The following is a 27,510-nucleotide window of genomic DNA, read 5'->3' as shown; positions in this document are numbered from 1 at the left end:
GGTCACAAATCACACGCGACTCACTTCCCATGGACTTCAATGCAAGTCACATGTGACTGCGGCTTCTGGGCAACTTCGCTGCAATTTGGCTATGTATTTTTTTATGCAAAAATCACAGTCATGGGGCGGCAAGTGGCACAGATATTTTTGGTTGCGCGAGATGTCACTGTGTAGACCTAGCCTAAAACTTTAAAGGGAACCTGTGCGATGCCCGAACGCCGGGCAACATGGATCCGTTATTGCGGTGTTTCACTGGAATGTTGGCTGGCGACAATGCGACTAGGATGACTACTCCTTGACTGATAGGTCCGTATGTGGAGCTGGGGAGGGTCCGCGTTTTGGAGCAATCATCCTAGTGGCTTCGGCGTCTTCCACAATCCCAAAGTATGGTTTTCTCTGAAACACTGCAGCATTTTATAGCTGCAAAAATGGAGTCGGGCTCTGAATCATGAGGCTTGTGGCTCTGGCATTAGGGAAAATGTCTTCCTGAATCGAAAAGCATATCACATGGCCGTTGGGTATCTGTAAGTCTATGCCATGCGGCATCAAGTCTCAGGTAGTCACACAAGAGCTCCGTGATTTGTACATAATTGCAGTGCAAATGTTTATTTTACTGACTTATATAGCGCCATTAATTCCACAGCGCTTTACAGATCTTGTCATCGCTGTCCCCGATGGGGCTCACAATCTAGATTCCCTATCAGTATGTCCTTGGAGTGTGGGAGGAAACCGGAGAACCCGGGGAGAACATACAAACTCCTTGCAGATGTCGTCCTTGGTGGGATTTGAACCCAGGACTCCACGCTGTAAAGCTGCAGTGCTAACCACTGAGTCACCGTGTTTCAGGGTTGTGATTTGTCTTTGAAAAAAAAAAGAAAATCAAATCTGCAGCACACTGCCGTCACAAGCACATTATATTGTGGTCTATGATTCCAAGGTAGCTCGCCATGTGCGACCAATACTCCAAGCTTGGCTCCTGGCGAGAGTTACGTCGTGTGCCCAAGCGTGACCCCACCGGAATCACATGAGGCCATGCCATGACAGGATGCCACGTGCCGTGCAACCCCCGGCTTATTCACCGAGCACTATAGAGCATATTTAACACTTTGTGAGACTATCGTCAGTCGTTTATTTCCTAATATCAGACTTCCCGAGCCAGGCCAGATATTGGCAGCAAACGTGGGCTCTTCTGTGGCCGGGGGGTCACATACTTTGCTGATAGTATAAGTGGTGGCCCTGTGACTGATGCCTGGAAAGCAGGAATATTGCAGGGTGAATTTCTGATATTTTTGGCACAGAATTTACATCGGCTTCTCCACTAATGTAAACATAGGCCCAGAAGAGGGAATATGGCCTGGTCTGTGGGCACATAACACATGGCCACTGCTAACAGGCCCTCAGGGCTCAGCACCAATGGGCACAGCAGGCAGGGATATAACATGCTGACCCACAGAACTGGGGGTGCAGAGGGCTGCTGTGATATATGGGGCTAGGGGTGCACTTCCCACTACTACTCCCATCCTCTCTCCTATGCACTGGGTGTACATGTATACATAGTGAGGGGCAGGGGCACAGTCAGGGGTCACTCTCACCCCATGACATGACTGCCCCCCTTCCCCCCTAAACACAAGCCTAAAACCAGGCAGGCACACAGTAACGGCGCTAAACCCCGCCCACTCGCCTGCCCTCCGAGTCTTGACTGACAGCTCGTCTTCCAATCCGGTAACGCGCTCAGCACCATTCTCCAATCAGAGTGTCAGGGGGGAGGGAGATGGGAGAGGCCGTAGCCAGCAGCCCTGGTTGAGCTGTGCAGGTAGGTGCAAGCTGAGGGGTGCGTGGGGAGTGGGGTTCATGCACCAGGTGGCACTGGGTGGGGTGAGAGGGGCACCCGTGGGCATGTAGGGAAGCAGGGGCTGGCTAGGTATGGGGCACTGTAGTGGCTGGATGTGGAGAATGGCTGGAGTAGATGCCGCTGTCTTCATTAGCAATAAACAGGCCAGATACTGGAACTTTGGATGATCAGCTGGGCTGTGATACTCTGTGCCAGGGCATAGTGCAGGATGCAGCTGGCAGAGGGGCAGGCTGGGAAGATCAGGCATCAGAAGGGTTAACACATGCATTGAGCTACAGATATACACATTCATGTGCACGCACCTAATGATATGCATAAATATGTATACGCCCTGCAAGTGCATAGAATCATATATATATATATATATATATATATATATATATATATATATATACCATGTACACACATATATACAGCCATACATATATCCACACGCTCACACCTATGAATGGCCATATCTGCATGTAATATTCATACGTACGTGTAGTCACAGCCAGTAATACTTCTTCCTGCACATCAATCATTTTACACATAGATATACATATATATATTTCTTTATATGATGCTCATCTGCACATGTATTTCTATTTAACCACGCACGTATATAATTACCAATATAGGGACATAAATGAATACATCCATATAGTGATCAGCGGAAATATTCATGCACGTAAGTAATGTGAACATTTAGCGCTTTTTCAGGTAGGGATCAGAGCAGACCTTCCTGAAAGAACCATGTGGCCATATCCTGAGGGTACAGTCACACTGCGCATTTTTTACTTCGATAAAAAAAAAAATCAGCTCTGTGTTTGATGTGGAACCAAGGGAGGAAATCTTAGAATGACCCTGGGATTTCTGCATCGGTCTTGCCGTCTGGACCGCCAAAGGACTAATTTGGGCTCATACTTTTTCCTTTCAGGAAGATTTTTCAGCTGACTCCTTATCATCAGAGACAGGTAATACTGATAGCACCGGAACCATCAATCACAATAGACAAGATTTCTGATTTTTATTTTTAATACAGATCATAATAGTGGGGGTAAAAACATTGCCCCAAATTTTAAAAAAAATATTTAACACAAAAGCATGATTTAAACAATAGGTCATTTTCCGATGGCACATTCCCCTTAAGAACTTCAAGCAACACCGGCTAAGTTCACGCAAGGATGCAAAAAAAATTATTCAATGCTTATTCAGAAAATACAGATGTTAATTCATCGCTATGTCATCCAGTTTTATACATCAGCAGTTATGAAAAATTTACGAGAACAAATACAAATTTGTAAGTTAGCAATGGTAAAGTATCCATAAAAATGTGATGATATAGGGTTGATCCGTATGGGATCCCATTTTTTTTAAACACCCATAGACTTGAATGGGCGAGTTTTATCCAAAACACGGAAAAGAATAGTTCAGGCTGACATTTTTCTCATACGGACATTCGCCCTATTGAACAACATTGGTTTTTAGTGCTATCTATTTTGTTCACCGGCAGCACATGGACTGAAAATATGGTTGTGTGAATGTGGCCATAGGCTACATTCACATTAGCGTTGTGCAAAAATGAACGCATGCGTCACAAAAAGCTGTGTTGTGCATGCGTTTTTGCATGCGTTCATTTTTGCATGATTTTTGGCACAGAAAAAACTGCATCATGCAGCGTCCTCTGCGCCCTGACAGTTGCACCAAAATGATGCATGCGTCACAAAACGCAAGACAACGCATGTCCATGCAACCCCCATCTTAAATATAGGGGCGCATGACGCATGCGTCGTCGCGGATGCGCCCGACGCTGCCCCGCACAACGCTAATGTGAACGTAGCCTTACAGGTATTCTAGAGATTAAAAGAGTAGTAGTAAGATTTTTGGGTCACTGTACTGAAGAGAACCACACTGTCACATTTATATCCCTTGGAAGCAAACATTAATGGTTCCCATTGAATAACAGCAAGCAGAGATCTTGAAAACTGAGCGGAATCAAGGCAGGATTGTATAACTTCATTATATGAAAAGTTGTAATACTCCTTTAAATACTCAGAATACAAGTACATCATTTTCGCTGGTCCATTTGGAAATTTAGAAAAATCAGAGAGAGCTATACAGATGCAAATTAAAGTTGACAGAGGGGAAATACAAATTATGTTTAAGAAAAATAAAATGTAAAAAAAAATACAATAATGTGCATAAGATGTGATGGATCCAATCAGATCGTAATTTATATAAGTTATTACAGTAAAAATTATGTTTGAGTGTTTTTTATTTTTTTTATTTTCAGGACAAAACATCCCAGTATCACCATACAGAATGAGAACATTGTGTAGTGGGAATTGTGAGAAATACAGAATGCAGCAGCAGTCAGTGAGGTAAGTATACCAGACGCATAAACATACATGTATCTTAGCCTGAGGGGGGACAGCAGTATTGCAGCATATAGAATACACGATCATACAGTTGTAGGTTCAAGTCCATTATGGAACTAATACATTTTAAAAAAAAATGTTAGATTTTTTTTTAATCCCCTTTACCCTTTTAAAAATAAACATTTCTGCTCTCGCTATGTCTGATAGTCCGATCTATAAAAATATCAAATTAATTAACCCATACAGTAAGTGTCGTAAAAACAAAATGCCAGATTTGATGTTTTTTTATTGCAAATACCTAAAAAAGAGGCAACAAAATGCAATTCATAAGTTATCTGTGCCCCAGAATGATATCAGTAAAGCATCAACTCACCACCCAAACAATAAACCCCGAGATAGCTCCATTGACAGAAAACTAGAAGCTTTACGGGTCTCAGAAAATGGTGACACAAGAAAAAAATATTTACGCACTTTCGATTTTTTTTCCACCACTTATTTAAAAAAAAAAATTCTATGTAAGTTTGGTATAGCCATAATTGAACTGACCTGGAGAATCCTATTATCATGTAATTTTTCCTGCACAATTGTACGCTGTAAAAATGAATCCCAACAAACAATGGCAGAATTGCAGAGGGCTAAAAAAAATTTTCATCCTCCTTTTTCAAGAGCCATTACTGTTATTTTGTGTGTGTGTGTGAAAGGTTAAACAGCAGCATTAGGAGCTTGGCTCCGATCGCTGATGTTACAGACAGATGCTGATTTGGTAATACAGCCGACATCTGTCGGGCATGAAGCGGGCTCAGCTCCTGAGCGTGCACAATATACCCGCACCCAACAAGGGTTGGATGTTGGGAAGGGGATAAAGGTGTATAACATTTAGGCCATGTGCACACATTCAGGATTTCTTGCAGAAATTTCCTGAGCAAAACCGGACATTTTCTGCTAGAAATCCACATGCGTTTTTCTCGCGTTTTTGACTTGTTTTTTGCGCGTTTTTGACGCGTTTTTTGTGCATTTTTTTCCGGAGCTTCCCAATGCATTAAATAGTGGGAAAAATGCAAAAAATCCGCAAAATTAATGAACGATGCGTTTTTTTACCACGATGCGTTTTTTTTGCGGAAAAAATGCATCATGTGCACAAAAATTGCGGACTGCATTCTAAATGATGGGATGCATAGTGTATGCGTTTTTTTATGCGTTTTTATAGCGAACAAAGCGTGAAAAAAACGCAACGTGTGCACACAGCCTAAAAACTTAATTTAGTGTTGCCATATTTGTTCTGACAACAATGAAATTGTGGGGAAAAAATGACTGTGGTGGGTTCTGGGTTAAAAGGCAATAACAGGAACTTGTGTTTCATTACTGTGTTTTATAGACTCCTGATAAACATGGCCTCAGAGTCAGCCCCTCTTCATCACTCCTCCAAAAAATACATTAAAAAAATACAGAGCGAAAAATGCCACCATACTCTAAAGGGGCATATTCATCAAGTGTCTGCCTATAGCAACCAATCACAGCTCGGCTTTCGTTTTACCACAGCAGTTTAAGAAATGCAAGCTGTGCTATAATTGGTTGCTATGGGCAAGAAAAACACTTTTGATAAATGAGGCCTATTGTGTGTCATTGCGGCCTAGATCGCCAACCCCAGCTTCTCCAGTCGGTGTGGAACTACTGTTCTCAGCATGCCCTTGAAGCTGAGGGAAATCTGATTGGTTGCTCCATTTGGGGACGTTTTAGCTGTCATACATAATATATGGCTTTTCTTATTTCTACAGATGCTCCTTTCCTAGGCTGGATACGGCCATTTGCGTGTTTCTATGTGGTTTTGGCGTCATGACTACGCACGGACAGAAATATCTTGCCATCAACATGTGGATCTTCTGGATGCAGGTAACCAGGACAGATCTGATATCTGGACAGTGCCCCTTTTTTTTGCCAGTCAGGTATTCGCTTGAGAATCTATATGTAATGGCTGGATATAGGTAAATACTTAGACATGGCAGGTCTCGCGGTACATACTCGTGTGTATAGACACCATTAGGTTCCTACGGTTCCTTAAAGACCCTTTTCTTTAGCCGATAACCTTCCTAAATAAGAACGCTTGTTCCTGATTACATGTAAATATGGCGGTGATCGGCCTACAAACAAGCAGGGGACTTTTTTTGGGCTAATCACCTCTTTAATGCTGCCAAACAATAACTGTCGGCAACAAAAATCACCGTATAATATGATCGTATTAAAAATGGCTCATCCCAATACATTACGCACCGGCTTGTGTAAAGGGAGCTTTAAACAAGTGCTGGTTAACTTGGTAAGACCCCCATACACATTAGATAACTGTCGGCCGATTGCTCATTCAGTTCACAGCTGTCCTCCCTAATTACCTCATATACAGTAACGCTCAGCCGAGCTCTCCTGTATTGTCTATGAGACACCTTGTTAGACTCCTATGGTGGCGGCTCATCTCCAAAGGGATCGGCCTCCTAAATTCAATGGTGCTGATCCTTCTCTACCCCAACATCATCTGTCTGGGGAGAATTGTGAAGCCCCCCATACACAATTGCTGAGTTCTGACAAATTTTCTCCACTGTGGCCTTTATAACGTGATCAGCTTGGCATAACCTGCCTGTGTGAATGGCCTTATAGGCCACGTGCACACGTTCAGTATTTGGTCAGTATTTTACCTCAGTATGTGTAAGCCAAAACCAGGAGAGGAAAATTATAATAGAAACACGTCACAACTTCTGTATTTATCACCCACTCCTGGTTTTGGCTTACAAATACTGAGGTAAAATACTGACCAAATACTGAGGTAAAATACTGACCAAATACTGAATGTGTGCACGTAGCCTTTGGCATATGCTCCAATGCAGCTTACTATAAAAGCAATGGATTAGTATGAATGTCCATGATCACGGTTGTCATGTATGTTTTTTCCCAATTGGTCACCCATGATTTTACCAAAAGTCTCTGCTGAGCCCTAACCTTAGGCCGAGATCACACATGCAAGAAATACGGCCGAATCTCGCATGCACTTCCGCCGTCACTCAGGAGCAGAGCATGCGGCTCCATGTATTGTTATGCGGCCGCACGCTCCGCTCCTGAGTGACGCCGGCAATGTCGGGTATTAACATGCGAGACTCGGCCGTATTTCTCGCATGTGTCTCCCGACCTTACTTGTAGAAATTTTGCATTGGGATTCAGTGAAAAAAATGGATTAAAGGGATTTCAAGCTTTAAAGGGGTTGCCCAGCAAAGATATGATCTAGTCACAGGATAGGTGATAATTTCTAGATCTGGCGGGTTGGGACGGTTGTTGGGACTGATACTGATCTACAGAATGGGCACTTTTAGCCCCTTTAGTGTCTTTACACGCAACATATTTTTGGGACTGCAAAAGGTATTCAAAGGGGAAGAGACTTGAGGAAATGCTGACATTTTTTGTTTCCTGGAGCGTCTTTTGTAGCAAGTCTGGCGTTGGGTGCGTCCACGAGGTGCCACCAGTCACACGGCCGATATCCTGCAATGACTTTGTTTCACATGTATAGAGCCAGCTGCACTGTGTGTCCACGTTTATAGGATTCTTCTCCAACCGGGTACTGGGTGAATATCCCCCACATGGGACCATTGGATGTCAGGAGGTTTTCTAATCTCCAGCTGTTGAGAAACTACAACTCCCAGCATGCCTGGAGAGTCACGGGCTTGAGACTACTGCTAGTGATGATAATGTGTGAAAAAATGTAAAGCGCTGCGGAATATGTTAGCGCTATATAAAAATAAAGATTATTATTATTATTATTATACAGGCATGATAGGTGTTGCAGTTTAGCAACAGATGGATGTTACTGACTACTGCCAAGGAGAAACTAAAGCAAAAGTGTTAACGCGAGAGTAGGGTTTTTTTATTTGCAATTGGATCACATGGTGCATAGTCCTATTTATTAGCCTAATTACTGTATTTGTTAACATAGGAAACTGTATTTGGCCTTTTATTCTTTAATTGTTCACACAGATGTACAAAACGACTGCGTACGGAAGAAGAATCGTCTGGATGGTAAATAGGCGATTTAGTGTACGCCGTCTGAACCCGGCCTTATGGCGTCAGATATTAGCAGCTCGTGTAATCCGTGCATTATACGCCTGTTGCGTAATAAGACCGGTGGTAAATGAACTCCAGCATATGACACGTTGTGTAAGCTCCGCTCCCCTCTGGTGGCCACAGCCTGGTACTGCACTCCCATTTTTCTGAGCAAGCAGCAGTTGGAAATACCAATTGAGAAGGCAGAAAGGGTAGAGCTGTTCTTGCAGACATGCTGATGTTTGCCTCATTTGGCACAAATGCATTAAGTGCTTTTTATCTAAGCGCCCGTGGTGCTGGCCAGAGCCCTGCAAGGCTTCCTTAGCTTGCTTTATTGGTGTGTCATGCTTGCGAGGCGTAGAAGTGCATGGTGTCCTCCCCTGGGGGCTCCGTGGACTCATCCTGGTGGTGTAGAGGGGAGGGGGTGTTGCAGGAGCTCACATTAGTGCAGCTTGTGTGTGGTTAGTGCAAAGCTGGAATATGATTCAGAGGCAGCAGCAATGATCGGCGCCGTCTCTGTGCTGAGATCCGCAGCTTTGCCCTCGCCTGCGCCCAGGAGCACCCCTTCGTCTGCCTGTAAGTACACACTTTGCCTTTAATAGGGCTTCCTACCACATTTGCTTTAGGTCCACGCCTTCCTTACCTCTATTGTTTTGGAATTTCCCTCCATGTCAGCCTGCCATGCTAAGGACCCTCCCCACCAAACCCCCGCAATCCTGCTGCAAAAGCTGTAAGCTCTGCAGGCCAGCCCCCTTCTCACTTTTCGCATGACCCAGACTCATGAATATACTTTTTAAAGATATGTATTTCAGGAACTTTTTTTTTTTTGTATAGGGTGTTATGGGATTTGTAGTTTTTGGGGCGGTATTATTATTATTTTATCTATTAACATGACATATCCGTCCTTGCCCCCTTTTCGGATTTTTATTCGGATTCCTAATGGGCTTCCTTTTTTATCTTCTATTTCTAGCATTTGCTGTACGTATCTTTTCCCAATCCATTGAAGAATTACAACTCTTATGTAACCCAGTTGTCAGCGAGGTATTGGGGGATGAGATGAATGATTTACTAATATCTGCTCATTTTTAAAACTCTTATCGGTGTAAATGAAAACGAAGCGAAACTGAGACGGGGGGTTAGTTTCATGGTGGCGTAAATGGGCAGTGCTATCGGGCAGGCTGTGGTTTTTTGCCTAATGTACTGTGACCTCGTGGTTGATGTCTAATGTGATAGAATTCCAGACTACGGCGATGTGCGCTTTGTTTTCCATTAGCACAATGAACCCCCCGCCTGTAGATTGCCAGGACACCCCTGGATTGTATAGAAAAAGGGATAATTATTCCAGGAGCGGTCTGTATAATGATGACGGCTTTAATCCCAAATGTATTGTGTGGGGTGAGGAGCGTCGCCTGTGTTGGGATGGGATTAATTTGGCGGAATTATGAAGTAACGATTGTCAAATCTCATATTACTCTCATAGCCAGCGTCCGCTAGATTGCGAGCTCTTCTGCACAGCGCTGTCATTTTCTGCGATACGTCAAGCCCCGTGCACTAGGGTGACCCCCGGTAAGTGAAGGATCTGCAGTGTCACATGCAATACAGGTCTGAATTTCTAACATGCCAGCTTGGTTGCTAGCCATTTCCTCCACTGCAGATTTCCAGCTGCGGCGCAGTGTACTGAATGCTAGGCTGGTGCTCCCGCAGTGTGGGAGTCAGATACAGCCCCTATCTGTAAGCAGGAACATGCTGCACTGAGCTGGAGGCAGCAGCATGCTTGTTGTGCATTGTGCCTGTGGGCTCTGCCAGGACTACATTACCCTGCATGCTTTGCTCTCTCCCCTCTGTGACATCACGCCCTCCCTAGGTTGTTTGTGTTGTGCGCGGGAGGCTCTTTGGTGCATTCCTGGCCTGTGGAGGTGGCCCTCTAGTGGCCACCGCTGCAGCTGCTGACAGTGTGCTTTTATTTATAGTGTCAACATATCCTGCAGGGCTGTACAGTAGAGAACAAAGAGCAATGCTTACCCTGAGCTGCGTTGGGCCGGGCTCTCGAGAAAACGAGGGTCGCGCTAAAAAATATTGCTTTAAGTGTGCAGAATGGGAAAAAAAGTGTAGTAAAAATTGTTTGTACGCACGAGAAGAAGCGAGCAAATAGTTGTCTTATTAGTTCTGCATTGAGCCCTTATGGGACGAGAGAATATTCCAAAATATATTGTGCTGGAGCGAAGTTTTTAGGGGAAAGAAGCAATATGGTGCCCTATGGAGGCATTGTAAGGTATGTCTGACCTGCAGCGCCTGCATCTGGCACAAAGGTGAATGTGTAATGCAGAAATTATCTGGCAGCTCCAGACAAGGTTATATATGGCTATATGTGGCTGATGTCCACTCATGCATGGAAATATGACTGCCATACACTACAATTTAGAACAAAAAATCCTACACAATATATTAGATGCCACACCTCGTTAGTTTTGGGGTGTAAACTGGCCAAGGGTATGTGAAAGGGATGACCTTCTAGCATATGTTTAGTCATTGATGGGGTTTGTTGGATTTTAGAGCAGGGAGTGATATAAAATTAGGCAGTAACTACGACCCACAGATTTAGCTCTACTGATCACCACCATGTTCTGAAGTGTTTGTGACCGCTGCAGCCAATCACTGCTCTCAGCAGGGATGTTTGTATGTATGGCACGTGACAGCTAGGACCTGTCATATGTTCCTACAGTTCAGCATAGACATTAGTGATGAGCGAACATGCTCGGATCAGGTCTTATCCGAGGATGCTTAGGTGCTAACCGAGTGTCTTCGGCGTGCTCGAATAACTTAGAGACCCCAAAGCTGCATGTCTCTGGGCCTTTAGACAGCCACAACACATGCAGTGATTTCCTAACAAACCCACAATCCCTGCATGTGTTGCTGCTGTCGAAAAGCCGCGAGACATGCAGCCGCAGGGAATGAAACATATATTTCGAGCATGCTGGAGTTACTCAGCACCTGAGCATGCTCAGATAAAACCTGATCCAAGGACATTCGCCCATCACTGTATGAATTGAGACATAGACCTGTTTCAGAAATGAAAAGCAAGTCACATCTTCAACGTGCAGACTTGATTGGATGTATGCGCGGTCCAATCTGCGAATGGGTGCAGGAACTGCTTTTAATTGCATGCACTATGCTGGTCCGTAAATTAGCCCCGAACCGTGCATACTGCAAAATGGCCATGTGCATCAGGACTGGTGGCAGTTGTTCTGTGCGGGGGGTCGTCCTGTTTGCTGTCTGACGTGCACAGACCACCCCATCTGATTGCAGATCTCTCCAAGTGTGCTGGGATCTGCACCAGGCTATAGGTAACACAATGTGAGTGATGGCAGCCTTGCTGTTTACCCACACCATCCTTTAATACAATCAACTTGTAGGAAATTGTCAGTTTGTGGCATTACGGCTGATGGAACAATCCAGGTCTACAAGCACAAGGTGCGTACTGCTGTCACTGGCCTGCCATACTGAGAAAAGGCCGCAGCAGAGCGATTAACATTCCCAGGGAGTGGTGTCACGCCATCCAGGTGTGTGTTCATTGTATGCTCTACACCGATGTCTGCAGGGAGTGCACACACCGTTCTGTCTGCAGCACTCGCCAGCCACGGGACCGTATGCTCTCAGTCTAACCCATTCAACTGGTGTTCTTACACCGCAAGATGTCCACAGCCATGCCATCGAGGGGGATACCACACTCTGATGGTGTTTATTGGTTGGTGTAAATTTGTAGGTTCTGCAAATTGGAGATGCAGTAATTATCTCATTATGGACCCTTCACCGATGCTGAAACGTGTGGGCACAATATTGCCCTCCATGGCATAACTTCTGTCCATGCAACACAGCCCTGTCATTTGAGAAGATGCGACCAATGCTGTTCAGAGCAGCTGCTAAAGTGTTGTCATGTTGGGAAGGGGTCTCACAAGATGGTCCTCCACTCATAACAAAGTGACGGCTTATCTTAGTAAGGCGCTGTTCACATGTCCAGTAACAATCTGTTAGAATGGATCCAGCAGCCATTTGTTGGCAAAAAGGCTGTGCAGATACAACTTTTTAGTCTTTTTAAATAACTGATCTCTGCTGGATCCAGTAAGCAAAAAAGGATCCGTTACAAATGAGACGGATGGCTGATTAATGATCTGTATTCTGTTAAAAAAAAATAAAAAATAGATTCAGCTGAAATCCGTTATTCAAAAACGGCCTAAAATGCTGTGTCTGCACAACTTGGATTACTACTGGATCCGTTCTAACTAGTGATGAGTGAACGAGCTCGGATAAGGTGACATCGATCATGCTCAGGTGCTAACCGGGTGACTTCGACGTGCTAGAATAATACAAGGGCGGCTCACTAAATTAGAATATCAAAAAGTTTATTTATTTTCTTCAATACAAAATGTGAAACTCCTATAGTCATTAAAACTGAGTGATCTATTACAAGGGTTTATTTCTGTCAATGTTGATGATTATGGCTTACAGCCAATGAAAACCCAAAAGTCATTATCTCAGTAAATTAGGATAATTAACAAAAACGCCTGTAAAGGCTTCCTAATTGTTTTAAAAAGGTCCCCTAGTCTGTTTCAGTAGGCTCCACAATCATGGGGAAGACTGCTGACTTGTCAGATGTCCAGAAGGCAGCCATTGACACACTCCACAAGGAGGGTAAGCCACAAAAGGCCATTAATAAAGAAGTGCTGTATCCAAGCATATTAATGGAAAGTTGAATGGAAGGAAAAAGTGTGGTAGAAAAAGGAACACAAGCAACCGGGATAACCACAGCCTCAAAAGATTAAGAAAAGGCCATTCAAACATTTGGGGGAGATTCACAAGGAGTGGACTGCTGCTGGAGTCATTGCTTTAAGAGCCACCACACATAGACGTATCCAGGACATGGGTTACAAGTGTCGCATTCCTTGTGTCAAGTCTCTCATGACCAATAGACAACACCAGAAGCTTCTTACCTGGGCCAAGAAGAAAAATAACTGGACAGTTGCTCAGTGGTCCAAGGTGTTTTGGGATGAAAGTAAAGTTTGCATTTCATTTGGAAATCAAGGTCCCAGAGTCTGGAGGAAGAGTGGAGAGGCCACAATCCAAGCTGCTTGAGGTCTAATGTGAAGTTTCCACAACCAGTGATGGTTTGGGGAGCCATGTCATCTGCTGGTGTAGGTCCACTGCGTTTTATCAAGACCAAAGTCAGCGCAGCCGTCTACCAGGAAATTTTAGAGCACTTCATGCTTCCCTCTGCCGACAAGCTTTTTGGAGATGGAAATTTCATTCTCCAGCAGAACTTGGCTCCTGTCCACACTGTCAAAAGTACCAATACCTGGTTTACAAACAACAGTATCACTGTGCTTGATTGGCCAGAAAACTCGCCTGACCTTAACCCCATAGAGAATCTATAGGGTATTGTCAAGAGGAAGCTGAGAGACATCAGACCCAACAATGCAGACGAGCTGAAGGCTGCTATCAAAGCAACCTGGGCTTCCATAACACCTCAGCAGTGCCACAGACTGATCGGCTCCATGTCATGCCGCATTGATGCAAAAGGAGCCCGACCAAGTATTGAGTGCATTTACTGAACATACATTTCAGTAGGCCAACATTTCGGATTTTAAAATCATTTTTCAAGCTGATGTTGGCGTATTCCAATTTACTGAGATAATGACTTTGGGGTTTTCATTGGCTGTAAGCCATAATCGTCAACATTAACAAATAAACACTTGAAATAGATCACTCTGTTTGTAGTGACTCTATATAATATAGGAGTTTCACTTTTTGTATTGAAGAACTGAAATTAACTCTTTGATATTTTAATTTGGTGAAAAGCACAAGTCCCCTTAGCTTTGTCTCGTGGCTGTTCGACAGTTGCAACACATGCAAGGATGGCCTAACGGACAGGTAAGTCATGCATGTGTTGTGGTTGTCGACCAGCCGCGGGTACTCAGACATATTATTCGAGCAAGCTGAAGACACTCGGTTAGCACCCGAGCATGCTCAGATAACACCTTATCCGAGCACCTTCACTCATCACTCGTTCTAACGACTGACTACTGGACACGTGAACTGAGGCGAACATAAACCAGGGTTATTCCGACACCACTCACTATCGCATCGAGAGGTGAGCAGCACCGATAACTTTATCTGATCTGTGACACCTTTTCTGGGGTGAGACTGGCAGGTAAGGTTAAAGGGAACCTGTCACCTGAATTTGGCGGGACTGGTTTTGGGTCATATGGGCGGAGTTTTCGGGTGTTTGATTCACCCTTTCCTTACCCGCTGGCTGCATGCTGGCTGCAATATTGGATTGAAGTTCATTCTCTGTCCTCCATAGTACACGCCTGTGCAAAGCAATCTTGCCTTGCGCAGGCGTGTACTATGGAGGACAGAGAATGAACTTCAATCCAATATTGCAGCCAGCATGCAAGGAAAGGGTGAATCAAACACCCAAAAACCCCGCCTCCATGGCTGAAGATTGTTCCCTCCAAATCCAGGTGACAGTGTCCCTTTAAGGGGTAAAATATCTGGGTTTCTTATGCTTGGTGAAAATTTTACCTTTAGGCCGGGGTCACACTTGCGAGTGTGATGCGCGAGTCTCTCGCATCAATACCCGGCGCAAGTGTGACCTTACAATGAATAGCTTTCCTTAATCGGGAGAAATGATATTTAAGTTTGCATAAAAATAATTTTCGGCAGCACATTGTTCTGTGTAAACAGGACTCGTGCTGCTGAGAACAATGGCAAGGCATGCACATGGGGTGATCTGTTAACGATCGTTGAGCTCTGTCTGCCGGTGTACACAGGCTTTTACCCAACCACCCATCTGTAATTTGTCTATCGGCGGTCGTATAGTGCTGCCGGGCGGTCCGTGTAAACCATCTTATTTAGGACTTGCTTTGATTGCGCAGATCTGTGAGACTCTGCCCTGGAGCTGCTTTGTGACTTTGTGTATTGAAATCTTTGAGCCCTTCACATCCTTGTTGGTTGGGGACTAACACCGTGGTCTTCAATGCTGACTGTTGTGGAACCACAATTCCCATCATGCTCTGGCAGCTGCTACATCATTGTAAATATCATCATGTGCTTTGTAGAGATTTTCAGAAGGTTTCCATTTTCACCTGAAGGGTTTAGCCCCATTTTTAATTTTGACCACCACAATAGTCTCCTAACCCAATTCTGAACCCGGTCCGTCTGCCGGGTGCTTCTCCTGCGTACGTGGTCACTACACATAGCCGGTCAGGGGCTTTGCCCCGTCCCTAAAATCCTCTCATTGCTCCTCATGGTAAAGGCAGTTGTCTTCACACACGGGCAGGGGTGCAATGGTGTCCTCTGCAGAACCATATGCTTGTGCGCTGCATCCACTGCGTGCTGTTTTACAGAAATTACCATTAATGGTCTATGGATTATCAGATGTTTCTGGATAGCGCACGCTGCATTACAAGTTTTCCTGTCATGAGCTAGTCCTTATTAAAGGCGGATCCTGGGCCCCAATGAATAATTTGGAGCTGGGTACCTTCCAAATTCCCCCTCCTATGTGCCCTCTGCACCCCCTGTAGATACCCCCTTATTTATTGCTGTACACTATGGTCATTTTTATCAGGGTCACAAGGTGGATACTGATACTATGGAGGGTCCCAGACAACCATAACTATAGGGGGCCCAAAAGTTCCCTTCAGTTCATATGTGAACCCAATACTATAAAAGACTCCGGATAGTTTGCGGCCTGTTGGACATTTTGCATTGATGGCTGCCCACGAGTTTTAAGTTTACACCTCTGTAAATAATGTCTAAAGATGTACAGAATGGCTCCTCTGCGGAAATGAAGCTGGCCCCTGATAACCATGATGAAGTGGGTTTGTGGTAATGACATTGATACTCGCCCCCCGGGTGGCGCAGACAGGACAGGGCGCCTCTGTACTGCGCCGTAATTCCTTAGGTTGGCCACACGGGGGAGCCTGGGAGCAGCCGCCTGTGCTGGCCACACGGGGGAGCCTGGGAGCAGCCGCCTGTGCTGGCCACACGGGGGAGCCTGGGAGCAGCCGCCTGTGCTGGCCACACGGGGGAGCCTGGGAGCAGCCGCCTGTGCTGGCCACACGGGGGAGCCTGGGAGCAGCCGCCTGTGCTGGCCACACGGGGGAGCCTGGGAGCAGCCGCCTGTGCTGGCCACACGGGGGAGCCTGGGAGCAGCCGCCTGTGCTGGCCACACGGGGGAGCCTGGGAGCAGCCGCCTGTGCTGACAGCCCCTCCTCTCCACGCTTCCTCCCCCCGAACTCTGAGTCTCCACCTCCCCCTCCCTCGCAGTCTTCCTCTCCGTCCGTCTCTGACGGCGCCATTTTGCCCCTCTCCTCCCCAGGATCCGGCGCTAGCTCGGGGGAGGCCACTGCAGCACCCGGGCCCCACGTTTTGCCCATCGGGGAGGCTCTCGGCGGGTTTTCTCCCCCCCGGGGCTCGGTGCATTCTGTCCTGGGAACTCTCTGACAAGGAGCACGTTACATTATTTATTATCCACCCCCCCGACCTTTCCTATTGCCCCCCTGTGGGGGGGGAGAAGAATTCTGTTGGACAAGAAGACCCCCGGGTGCGGAGCCCCCCGTCCCTCCTCCTGGCAGCGCTGCCGGACTACCACACTCCTGTAAGTGTCTCTCCTCCTTTTATTCCGCGCTCCCCACCTTTTAACCCCTTCCTCTCCCGCGCCCACTTTAAATGCCCTTATTGAAATTGCTCTTAAAGGGCCCCTGCTTTCTGGTCCCCTCCAGTAACCCCTTGCATGCCACCGCCCTGAACCTGTGTGTCGGTGGGGGAGGGGCACTGTATGTTCTGTGGCCCCCCTAGAGCCCCGTGTACGCGGAGGGGCGTCATGTGACAGATGGAAGTGTGGCTGCCATGGTCGCCTGCCCGCAGACTGCTGATTAGTACGGCTTTGCCGCCCTTGCCCGCTCTCCTTGTGATAATCTGCTCCCCAGCCCCTCTCCCGGTGATCTGGGGTCCTCCTGTCTCATCCCACCCAGCTCTGCTCTTTCTCCTTTTGGGTCCTTTGTGTTCTGCATTGATCCTGCCTGTCTCATCACTCTTTTCTGACCCTCTCGCCCGCTTCCAGCGGGTCTCTGCCTATACATCCTCCTGTTTACCTGCATGCCCTCAGTAATTGGCGCTGTCGCCTCTGTTTACCCCTCCTAACTACATTGCTACACTCCTGGGTAGATTGTAAGCCTGCGAGTCCTGGTACTTGGCCTTTGTCTCAGACTTACATTCCTAGCACTCCTGGAACTATTATGCCGCCCTGTAGTGCTGATGAACACGTTGGGATTTCTTCTACCTGCCTGTTATTGCTGACATGAGTTTCCTTAGGCCGTCTGTAATGACATCGCTTTGTGGAGAGTATGGGAACCGATGAATGCTGATTCCCCTCGCTTTTCAGATTTAGGGGGGGGCTACACGGCCACTGGGGTCACGACTGAAGATCACAGCATACTGTAAGTGAATGGGGCGGCACCACTACCCACAAGCAGCAGCTCGTAAAAAGTCCCCATTCACTTGGATTACTCTGATCTTTGCTTTCAGTCACCGTGTATCTCCAGGCTTAAAGAGTGGGACTAGTATAGAATACAAAGTCTTCCCAAAAGGCGCCAGTTATGTGCACGGGTTGTGTGTGATATTGCATGTTGGCGCTAATAACTTTCCCAGCTGAGCTGCAATACCAGATGCCACCATTGGACAGGTGTGGCGCTCTAGAAGAAAGCAGCCATGTTTTTCTAATCCTGGGCAATTCTTTCTTTACCCACAGCAATACTGTCATGGCCAACTAGATTATTGTTCTTGGCTTTGCAGACAGTCACATGTCTTGTGTGTCACACCCTGGAAGGGGGAGTCTTGTGTAATTGCTACTAAGGGTTTTTTGTTCGCTTTAGAGCAAAAATGATCTTTTGACTTTTCTGGATGTGAAACCAACCTTGGATGGCCCCTTATATTTGGCCTTCAGGATCTGATTTATCTAAGGTGGCCGCTGTGCCCGGAAATGTGCTGGTGGCACATGACTTTTTGGGTAGTTTTTACTTATTCGGGAGCCATATTGGATCCTGCAGGGGGTGAGCTGTTTAAACTTACCGAATCTCCTGGGGACCTTCTGGCTTCTTAATTACCGTACTATCTTACTATAGGTTGTGTTCACATTTGTATCAGTTTGGCGGATCTGACATGGGATTGCATGTCATTCTTATTTCCCATCTAATCAAAGCGTTTGACCCCGTGGCTCCCCGCCAGACACCATTGTTAGTCAGTGGAGTCCATAGGTTGCCCGTTAGGCTTTTCATCGTGACTTCTGCACTAGACATAAAGCACAGTGCTGATCAAGGCTGTGGAGTCGGTAAGCCAAACCTCCGACTCCTCAATTTCCATGACTCCGACACCACCAAAATGGACTCCGACAACACAGCCCTGGCACTGATGTGAACAGAGCCTTGTTTAGTAACTTTGTAGTGTCGTGAGTTTGCCTGGACAATAAGGACCATTTAAGGACTGTGCTTCAGGAGTCGACAACTGATGGCACAGGTTGGGGGTGTGGATTGTTTGGGGGAATGGATCGGTAGAGAAACCACCTTGTGAATGTTGTTCATAGGCGTCCATAGAAAATGACCAAAAAAGTTTTAGGTTTGGTACCAAACTTCAGCACTGGACTCACGGGCTCTGTCCTGATGTTGATGGGTACAATTGTAGTTCATACTTCAAGAGGTGACATTCAACTGTAAGCAATGCAAAATACTAATAGTTGGTATGTCGGTGACTGCCAACGTTGGACTTCTTGGTGGAGTTGTGATGAATGAAGTCTAGACTTTGAAATTAAAATTAGTTTTGTGATGTTTCTAATGGATGAAAAATATGAAGTCAAAGATCCTAGGAGGCGAATAGACTGAGAAGCGGCTTGTCTCCTGAAGACGGTGCCTGTACCGATATCCTACTAGTGCTTCCTCAGGGGAGGGAACTGGCAGAGGATCCCTTTATGAGCCGGTATGGAGATGAGTAGAGTGCTGGGAAACCAATCGCAGGACCCGGTTCGTTGGCCATGTCGGTAATCTGTGGCTTCTAGACAGGAGTCTTGAGAACCACCATGTACCTCAACAAAAACGTCAGAACAGGCCGACTAATCAAAAGAAGTGTATGGCTGCAAGGAGGTACAAGGTGGCTCCTGGGGCTCCCATCCAGCAGCCACAGATGGCTGATGTAACCGATTTACCGGGTCCTGCAAATCGATTCACACCAACTTTAGAGGTGAGCTTCTCCTTTTCTGGTGGTTCCAAGCCATTCTTGTGTTACAAGTTTGACCATTCATGTTTCCTGCAGTGTCTGCGTGAAAGGCTTCTTCTGACAAAATCATCCGTGGGGTACAGGGCCTTATCCTGGAAGGGGTTGTCTGCAGGACAATGGGTTGTATGGCTGGGATAGCTGTGTGAATGGCTGGCTGTTCGCTTGCTAGAACTCGCCTATCACCAGAACATGACCTGCATATTAGTTGTTTCCTTCTAGATCCTAAATCCAGTACGGTTTTTGGCCATCATTTGTATCTTTGGCAAATGATGTCGGCCTTTACTGTTTTTAGATTGATTCGTTATTTTTTCCCCGTTTCTAGGAATCCTTTTCAATCTCAGCAGATTTGATAACTTTGAGGGGTTTTCCACTCTGGCATTTTTTTTTTTATAATAAATCTTTATTTTTATATAGCGCTAACATATTCCGCAGCGCTTTACAGTTTTGCACACATTATCATCACTGTCCCCGATGGGTCTCACAATCTAAATTCCCTATCAGTATGTCTTTGGAATGTGGGAGGAAACCGGAGAACCCGGAGGAAACCCACGCAAACACGGGGAGAACATACAAACTCCTTGCAGATGTTGTCCTGGGTGGGATTATAACCCAGGACTCCAGCGCTGCAAGGCTGCTGTGCTAACCACTGAGCCACCGTGCTGCCCCTAGTCATGTTGGGTTAATTAAAAAGCAAAACTTTCCTCAAGATTCCCCCACCGTACCCTTTCTGCTGAAGCCCAGTCCCATGTAGGTCTCTGCCTCCTGCTGCATCGATGACACGCGGGCGCGTGACTGGGGCAGCGACGACATCCCGACACGCGGGCGCGTGACTGGGGCAGCGACGACATCCCGACACGCGGGCGCGTGACTGGGGCAGCGACGACATCCCGACACGCGGGCGCGTGACTGGGGCAGCGACGACATCCCGGCGGGCGCGTGACTGGGGCAGCGACGACATCCCGACACGCGGGCGCGTAATTGCAGCACACATTTTCTGCCTGAGGCCAGTGATCGACAGTAGTAATTTCCCATGTGTTGAGAAGAACAAGAAAGTAGAGACCAGTGATAAACCTGGTATTTTGATGCATTGTAATTTTTTTTTTTTTTTTCTTTTCTTTTTTTCATTTTTGCCCTTAAATTCATATATTTGTGTCCTTTTTCTGGTGTCCATATAACGGTTCACTGCCTAAGATTTGTATTACTGTATAAATAGATATATATTTTTTATAATTTCATCATGTTGATTTTTGTTTTTTTCTTTTTCCTCCAGGTACCCCTCATTGGAGTTGCTTGGGGGCAGTGTGGCCAACGTCAGCCCCCCCACTGGGGAAACATCCCCCTCCCCTGCCCCATTCCTTGTGCTGAATGGCTGCGATGGCACCTGCTCTCACTGACCCTGCCCCTGACGCCCACAACCTGCACTTCAAGCTGGCGCCCCCATCGTCCTCCCTCCCCCTTGGTGAGACCAACGGTGGCTGTCTTTCTCCACCTGCCCCACCAGACCTCGTAACAAATTATAGTGGAGCGCCTGGAAAATTGGCTGGGGTCTTCACTCCTCGGTCTATCTTGTCTCAGTCACTGTGTCGGGGGCGTACCTCCATTTTGGAGCTCAACCTGGAGGAGCTGAGGGGAATTGCCAATTCTGGGAGAGGGGGCCAAGGAGGACCTTTAAATGGACTGGCCAAACGACCTGCAAAGCCAGCTGTGGATAAGCCCCCAAGCCTTGCCATTCCTGCTTTGGATCCTCGGGTCAAAGCCCCAGTTGTTCCTCCTGGATCTCCTGATGAGGAACATGAACTGAAGGGGACTCGTGTTGAGCATGGTTCTGATACACGCTTGAAAGCCTTGCTACGGCGCCATGGGGAGATGGAAAAGAGGGCACGCTCGATTCAGAAGAGGCTTCAGCTAGTCCAAGCCAAGCAGGTTGAACGACATCTCCATCAGCAGCTTGGAGGTCTGGTCGGGGCGGCCTTTGGTCGAGGTCCAGATACTCCACGCAATCGTTTGACTGTGGTAACACGGAAAGCTGATGCCCAACGTAGAGGAGAAGTGGGAAGTGCCAGTGTGGATGCTTTTTTGAGGGGAACCGCTGGGGAACTGGAGAGACTAAGCTTTTCGGGGTCTGCAACTCTACAGGCATGTGAGCGAGGATTTGACTCTGATGCCACAGAAAGTAGTTCAGGAGGGGACTCTGATGTGGAAGAGGATGAATTGAGGCAGGCGGATCCACGGCAGAGCCACATCCCTCTGTGAGTAGTTTCCTTTTTCTATAGTGACCCATCATTTTTTATCTGTTTGAACAGTCTACTTTCCTGTTGCTCTGGACAGATCTGTCAATAGTTTTTCTTGTTTTAGGTCTTGTCAATTACCTGCATATGTAAATGAGTCTGGGGTTGGCACCACCTTATTCCCAATGGGACTTTATTAGAACCATGTTATCTGATTGGGATTTTTAGCTTTTTTTTCCATTTGTCACCAACACATCAAGATTAAAGTTGAGAATAACAGATTTGCAGGCCCCTGATCCAGCGGCTGTGTGGGTAGTCTGGTGGCCGCCGACCACAGCACTGCAAGCCCCCACCTACTCGCCACTTACTATGGATGGATCAGTTTTTGTTCAGTGCTTTTGTATGGGAGACATGCAGTATCTATGAACATAGGTCTTAAATGGAGATGAGGTATTTAAGGATCCTGGCGATAGCTCCTTGGACTGGCCATACACATCAACGGGGTTCTGTCACCAGATTTCACAATGCAAACTTCATACAATATTGTATACATCTTATACCGTCAGAAAGGCTCTCCAATTCTTGTAAGGTTTCCTGCTCGTAACATAGCCCTAGCTGTACTCCTAAAATCATATCTTTTTATATATGGATTATACAACCATTCTGATTGAAGTATACCAGCTTCCACTGGTCTAAGATATAGTTAATATTGTATGAAGCTTGTAATGTGAAATCTGGCGACAAATCTGCTAAATGGGAACCCCCCTCCAAGTCGCCATTTTATCATCTAGTGTTTAATGTGTATGGGAGTATCCGGTCTGTCTCTGAACTGTTCGGCGGATGGGATGGGGGGGGGGGGGTGATGAGATCGGCTGGGTTATAAGCTACTGCCGTTCCGTCCTGCAGTAGAAATGGGATCTGGCTGAGGTCTGTTCTCCCCTTTCCAATGAAGACATATGCACGCTTGTATATGGGGAATTTTAGAGGAATGGGTGTCGGTTGAGGACTATTGCTTCTGTATAGACAGCGTTCATGGTGGTAAGGAAGTTGTCTGCTGTTAGGACAACCCCTTTTTTTTTCCCCCACACTTGGCCTTGATTAAAATTTTAAAAAAAAAGCTTCTCGCCGCTGCTGTTCTGCGGTATCTGCACTTGTGATCCCGAGCCTCTCGTGAGTTTGACACGTGAGCCTGTTGCCCAATCAATGCTGGCATCACTGGCCCCGCCATCGGACAAATGGAACACGAAAAGGAAGTCTGAGATCAGCTGCAGCCCGGACTTCATCTATGTTCAAAACGTCTGAAGACGGTGACTCTAGAGCTGTTTGGGCCCCAGGCTCACGCGTCACAGGAACCACACTGGAGACCCAGGAATGTGAGTGCTGGAACGGCATCTGCACAGGAGGAGAGTATAAGCTTTTTTTTATTTTTTTGAGGCCAAACATTTAGGTCAAGAATGGGTTGTCCTAGTAGTGGACAACAACTTTTAAGACTCGTAGCTTCCAGTCTATACAAATTCATAGAGCATTATTCCCAACTTATTTGTCCTCTGGGTTGGTGGTAAATTGATGATGGCTGGGTGTTCAGCCAATCTCGAGGGCCGGGATCTCTGGTCTCCAGCAGTCCCATAGACGATGACTTGAACCCTCTGCTCCATTCTAATCAAGCGTTTAAGATCCACCTTTGTCACAATGGTCTCAGGTTGGACCCCCAGCCATCTACAAGATTGCATTACCTATTCATGGGTTTATGGGCTAAATAAGATGGGGGGGGGGGGGGATGGGGGAAACCTTTTAGCATGTAATTGCACTTACACAAAACATCTGAAGTGCCTTAGAAACTTGTCCGACATTCTGATCGGTGTAGAGTCCGAATGCTAAGACTCCCTCCAAATACTGAAGCTAAGGGGAGGAAGCTCCCATCTGACTGCAGCGCTCTCGTCAGTCACTGGCTATGTGATTATTGGTGATTTTGGCACTCCGGCACCCACTGATGTTGGTCATGTCACATGTTGTTGGAAAGTGCAATTATACCTTAATTTGCTCTGGAATATCCTGAACTTGGTGTAGATGGCCATTGTATTTAGAGGCTTTTGACATGGGGGGGGGGGGGGGGGGGGGAATATTTCTTCAGGCTTTCATTCATTTTAACACCGCCTGATGTGCAGCTTGAAACCTGTTCCAAGTTTCTATTTTTGTTTACTTTTTGATTATTATTATTATTGTGCGTGCGTCTGTCTCCCAATAATAAACACTGGATGTGAGCTCTGTGTGTTTTCAGGGTTCTGCTGACTTTACTTATTACTCTTCTATAGGGCTGTTTCTCTGCATTCATTGATACACTGCATGCTTTCTCACCTCTCCACTGCTGATCTGTCTATACAAGCCCCTCTTTGCTGCTATCATAACACTGAGCGATGGGAGTGGAAAGCAGAGGGCTGTCTGACAGATTTGTAAAAAAAAAAAAAATTTTTTTTTTTTTGCAGATCTCTAGAGAAGGACTTAAACATTGCAGCACTAAAACTACAGAAAACTTGTTAATGAGAAAATATTTAGAAAGTTGCTTAACCCCTTCATGACCCAGCCTATTTTGACCTTAAAGTCCTGGCCGTTTTTTTGTAATTCTGACCAGTGTCCCTTTATGAGGTAATAACTCAGGAACGCTTCAACGAATCCTAGCGGTTCTGAGATTGTTTTTTCGTGACATATTGGGCTTCATGTTAGTGGTAAATTTAGGTCGACAATTTTTGTGTTTTTGTTCAAAAAATGGAAATTTGGCTAAAATTTTGAAAATTTTGCAATTTTCAAACTTTGAATTTTTATTCTGTTAAACGAGAGAGTTATGTGACACAAAATAGTTAATAAATAACATTACCCACATGTCTACTTTACATCAGCACAATTTTGGAACCAAAATTTTTTTGCTAGGAAGTTATAAGGGTTAAAATTTGACCAGCGATTTCTCAATTTTACAGCAAAATTTACAAAACCATTTTTTTTTTAGGGACCACCTCACATTTGAAGTCCGTTTGAGGGGTCTATATAGCTGAAAATACCCAAAAGTGACACCATTCTAAAAACTGCACCCCTCAAGGTGCTCAAAACCACACTCAAAAAGTTTATTAACCCTTCAGGTACTTCACAGCAGCAGAAGCAACATGGAAGGAAAAAATGAACATTTAACTTTTTAGTCACAAAAATGATGTTTTAGCAACAATTTTTTTTATTTTCCCAAGGGTAAAAAAAGAAACTGGACACCAAAAGTTATTGTACAATTTGTCCTGAGTACACCGATACCCCATATGTGGGGGGAACCAGTGTTTGGGCGCACGACAGGGCTCGGAAGGGAAGGAGCGCCATTTGACTTTTTCAATGAAAAATTGGCTCCAATCTTTAGCGGACACCACATCGCGTTTGGAGAGCCCCTGTGTGCCTAAACATTGGAGATTCCCCACAAGTGACCCCATTTTGGAAACTAGACCCCCCCCAAGGAGCTTATCTAGATGCATAGTGAGCACGTTGAACCCCCAGGCGCTTCACAAATTGATCCGTAAAAATGAAAGTACTTTTTTTTTTTTTTTTCACAAAAAATTTCTTTTACCCTCAATTTGTTCATTTCCACATGGGCAACAGGATAGGATGGATCCTAAAATTTATTGGGCAATTTCTCCTGAGTACACTGATGCCTCACATGTGGGGGTAAACCACTGTTTGGGCACACGGTAGGGCTCAGAAGGGAAGGAGCGCCATTTGACTTTTTGAAAGAAAAATTAGCTCCAATCGTTAGCTGACACCATGTCGCGTTTGGAGAGCCCCTGTGTGCCTAAACATTGGAGCTTCCCCACATGTGACCCCATTTTGGAAACTAGACCTCCCAAGGAACTAATCTAGATATGTGGTGAGCACTTTGAACCCCCAAGTGCTTCACAGAAGTTTATAACGCAGAGCCGTGAAAATAAAAAATCATTTTTCTTTCTTCAAAAATTATTTTTTAGCCCACAATTTTTTATTTTCACAAGATTAACAGGAGAAATTGGACCCGAAAAGTTGTTGTCCAGTTTGTCCTGAGTACGCTGATACTGTTTGGGCACACGTCGGGGCTCGGAAGAGAAGTAGTGACTTTTGAAATGCAGACTTTGATGGAATGGTCTGCGGGCGTCACGTTGCGTTTGCAGAGCCCCTGATGTGCCTAAACAGTAGAAACCCCCCCACAAGTGACCCCTCTTTGGAAACTAGACCTCCCAAGGAAATTATCTAGATATGTGGTGAGCACTTTGAACCCCCAAGTGCTTCACAGAAGTTTACCACGCTGAGCCGTGAGAATAAGAAATCATGTTTCTTTTCTCAAAAATGTTTTAGCAAGCAATTTTTTATTTTCACAAGGGTAACAGGAGAAATTGGACCCCAATAATAGTTGCCCAGTTTGTCCTGAGTATGCTGGTACCCCATATGTGGGGGTAAACCACTGTTTTGGCGCACGTCGGGGCTCGGAAGTGAGGAAGCATCATTTGACTTTTTGAATGCAAGATTGACTGGAATCAATGGTGGCGCCATGTTGCGTTTGGAGACCCCTGATGTGCCTTAACAGTGGAAACACCTCAATTCTAACTCCAACACTAACCCCAACACACACTCCTAACCCTAATCCCAACTCTAGCCATAACCTTAATCACAACCCTAACCCCAACACACCCCTAACCCTAATCCCAACCCTAACCCCAACACACCCCTAACCATAACCCTAACCACAGCCTAATCTTAACCCTATTTCCAACCCTAGCCCGCCTTAATGTGCCCACGTTGCGGATTCATGTGAGATTTTTCCGCAGCATTTTTGAAAAATTCGCAGGTAAAAGGCACTGCATTTTACCTGCGGATTTCCAGTGTTTTTGTGCGGATTTCACCTGTGGATTCCTATTGAGGAACAGGTGTAAAACGCTGCGGAATCCGCACAAAGAATTGACATGCTGCGGAAAATACAACACAGCGTTTCCGCGCAGTATTTTCCGCACCATGGGCACAGCGGATTTGGTTTTCCATAGGTTTACATGGTACTGTAAATCTGATGGAAAACTGCTACGAATCCGCAGCGGCCAATCCGCTGCGGATCCGCAGCCAAATCTGCTGCAGATCCGCAGCCAAATCTGCTGCAGATCCGCAGCCAAATCCGCACCGTGTGCACAAAGCCTAATTCTAACCCTAACCCTAGTTCTAACCCTAATTCTAGCCGTAACCCTAAGGCCAGGTTCACATTGCGCTAGCAGCAGCCCGTTCAGCACATACGCTAACAGCAGCCCGTTAGCGTAAGTGCCGACGTTAGCATCGCGCTAGCGCAGATAGAGCATCTGCTAGCTCTATCTGCGCTAGCAGTGACGGACCCGGAAATGCTGCAGCCCACGTCTCCGGGTCCGTCACTCAATGACGGCACATCCCTAGCGTACACCCATTGTGGGCATGCGCTAGTGATGCGTCCGACATTGCTGTCAATGGCGGCCGTAACGGACTACGTTACACCGCGTTTATGCCGTGGTGTAACGTAGTCTAACGGACTGCTTAGACGCAGTGTGAACTAAACCTAGTGGGGCAAAGAAAAAAAAAACTTTATTTTATTTTTGTCCCTACCTATAGGGGTGATAAAGGGGGGTTTATTTATTTTTTTATTATTTTGATC

At 46.0% G+C, this 27,510-nt stretch overlaps 1 protein-coding gene across 7 annotated transcripts in view; it reads left to right on the top strand.

Moving 5' to 3' along the window:
- Nucleotides 1-1,778: 1,778 nt before the first annotated feature.
- The window catches only part of KANSL1 (KAT8 regulatory NSL complex subunit 1), a 97,047-nt gene continuing 71,315 nt past the window's right edge, over nucleotides 1,779-27,510 (top strand). For 2 of the 7 annotated variants that reach the window (XM_069751309.1, XM_069751307.1), the window contains exons 1-5: nucleotides 1,779-1,813; nucleotides 2,772-2,808; nucleotides 4,128-4,215; nucleotides 5,988-6,102; nucleotides 20,885-21,863. In XM_069751309.1, coding sequence (XP_069607410.1) covers nucleotides 20,980-21,863 — 884 coding nt within the window. In that variant the 5' untranslated portion in view covers nucleotides 1,779-1,813; nucleotides 2,772-2,808; nucleotides 4,128-4,215; nucleotides 5,988-6,102; nucleotides 20,885-20,979. Of the gene's footprint in view, nucleotides 1,814-2,701; nucleotides 2,809-4,127; nucleotides 4,216-5,987; nucleotides 6,103-8,728; nucleotides 8,866-16,612; nucleotides 16,946-20,884; nucleotides 21,864-27,510 lie in introns of those variants that run through there. The other 5 variants (XM_069751312.1, XM_069751308.1, XM_069751310.1 and 2 more) reach the window with 4 other exon arrangements.

The sequence above is a fragment of the Ranitomeya imitator genome, chromosome 2 (genome assembly GCF_032444005.1).
Source record: "Ranitomeya imitator isolate aRanImi1 chromosome 2, aRanImi1.pri, whole genome shotgun sequence".
Lineage (NCBI taxonomy): Eukaryota > Metazoa > Chordata > Amphibia > Anura > Dendrobatidae > Ranitomeya > Ranitomeya imitator.
The sequence above is the reverse complement of the archived record's forward strand: the minus strand, read 5'-3'. Positions and strand labels throughout refer to the sequence as shown.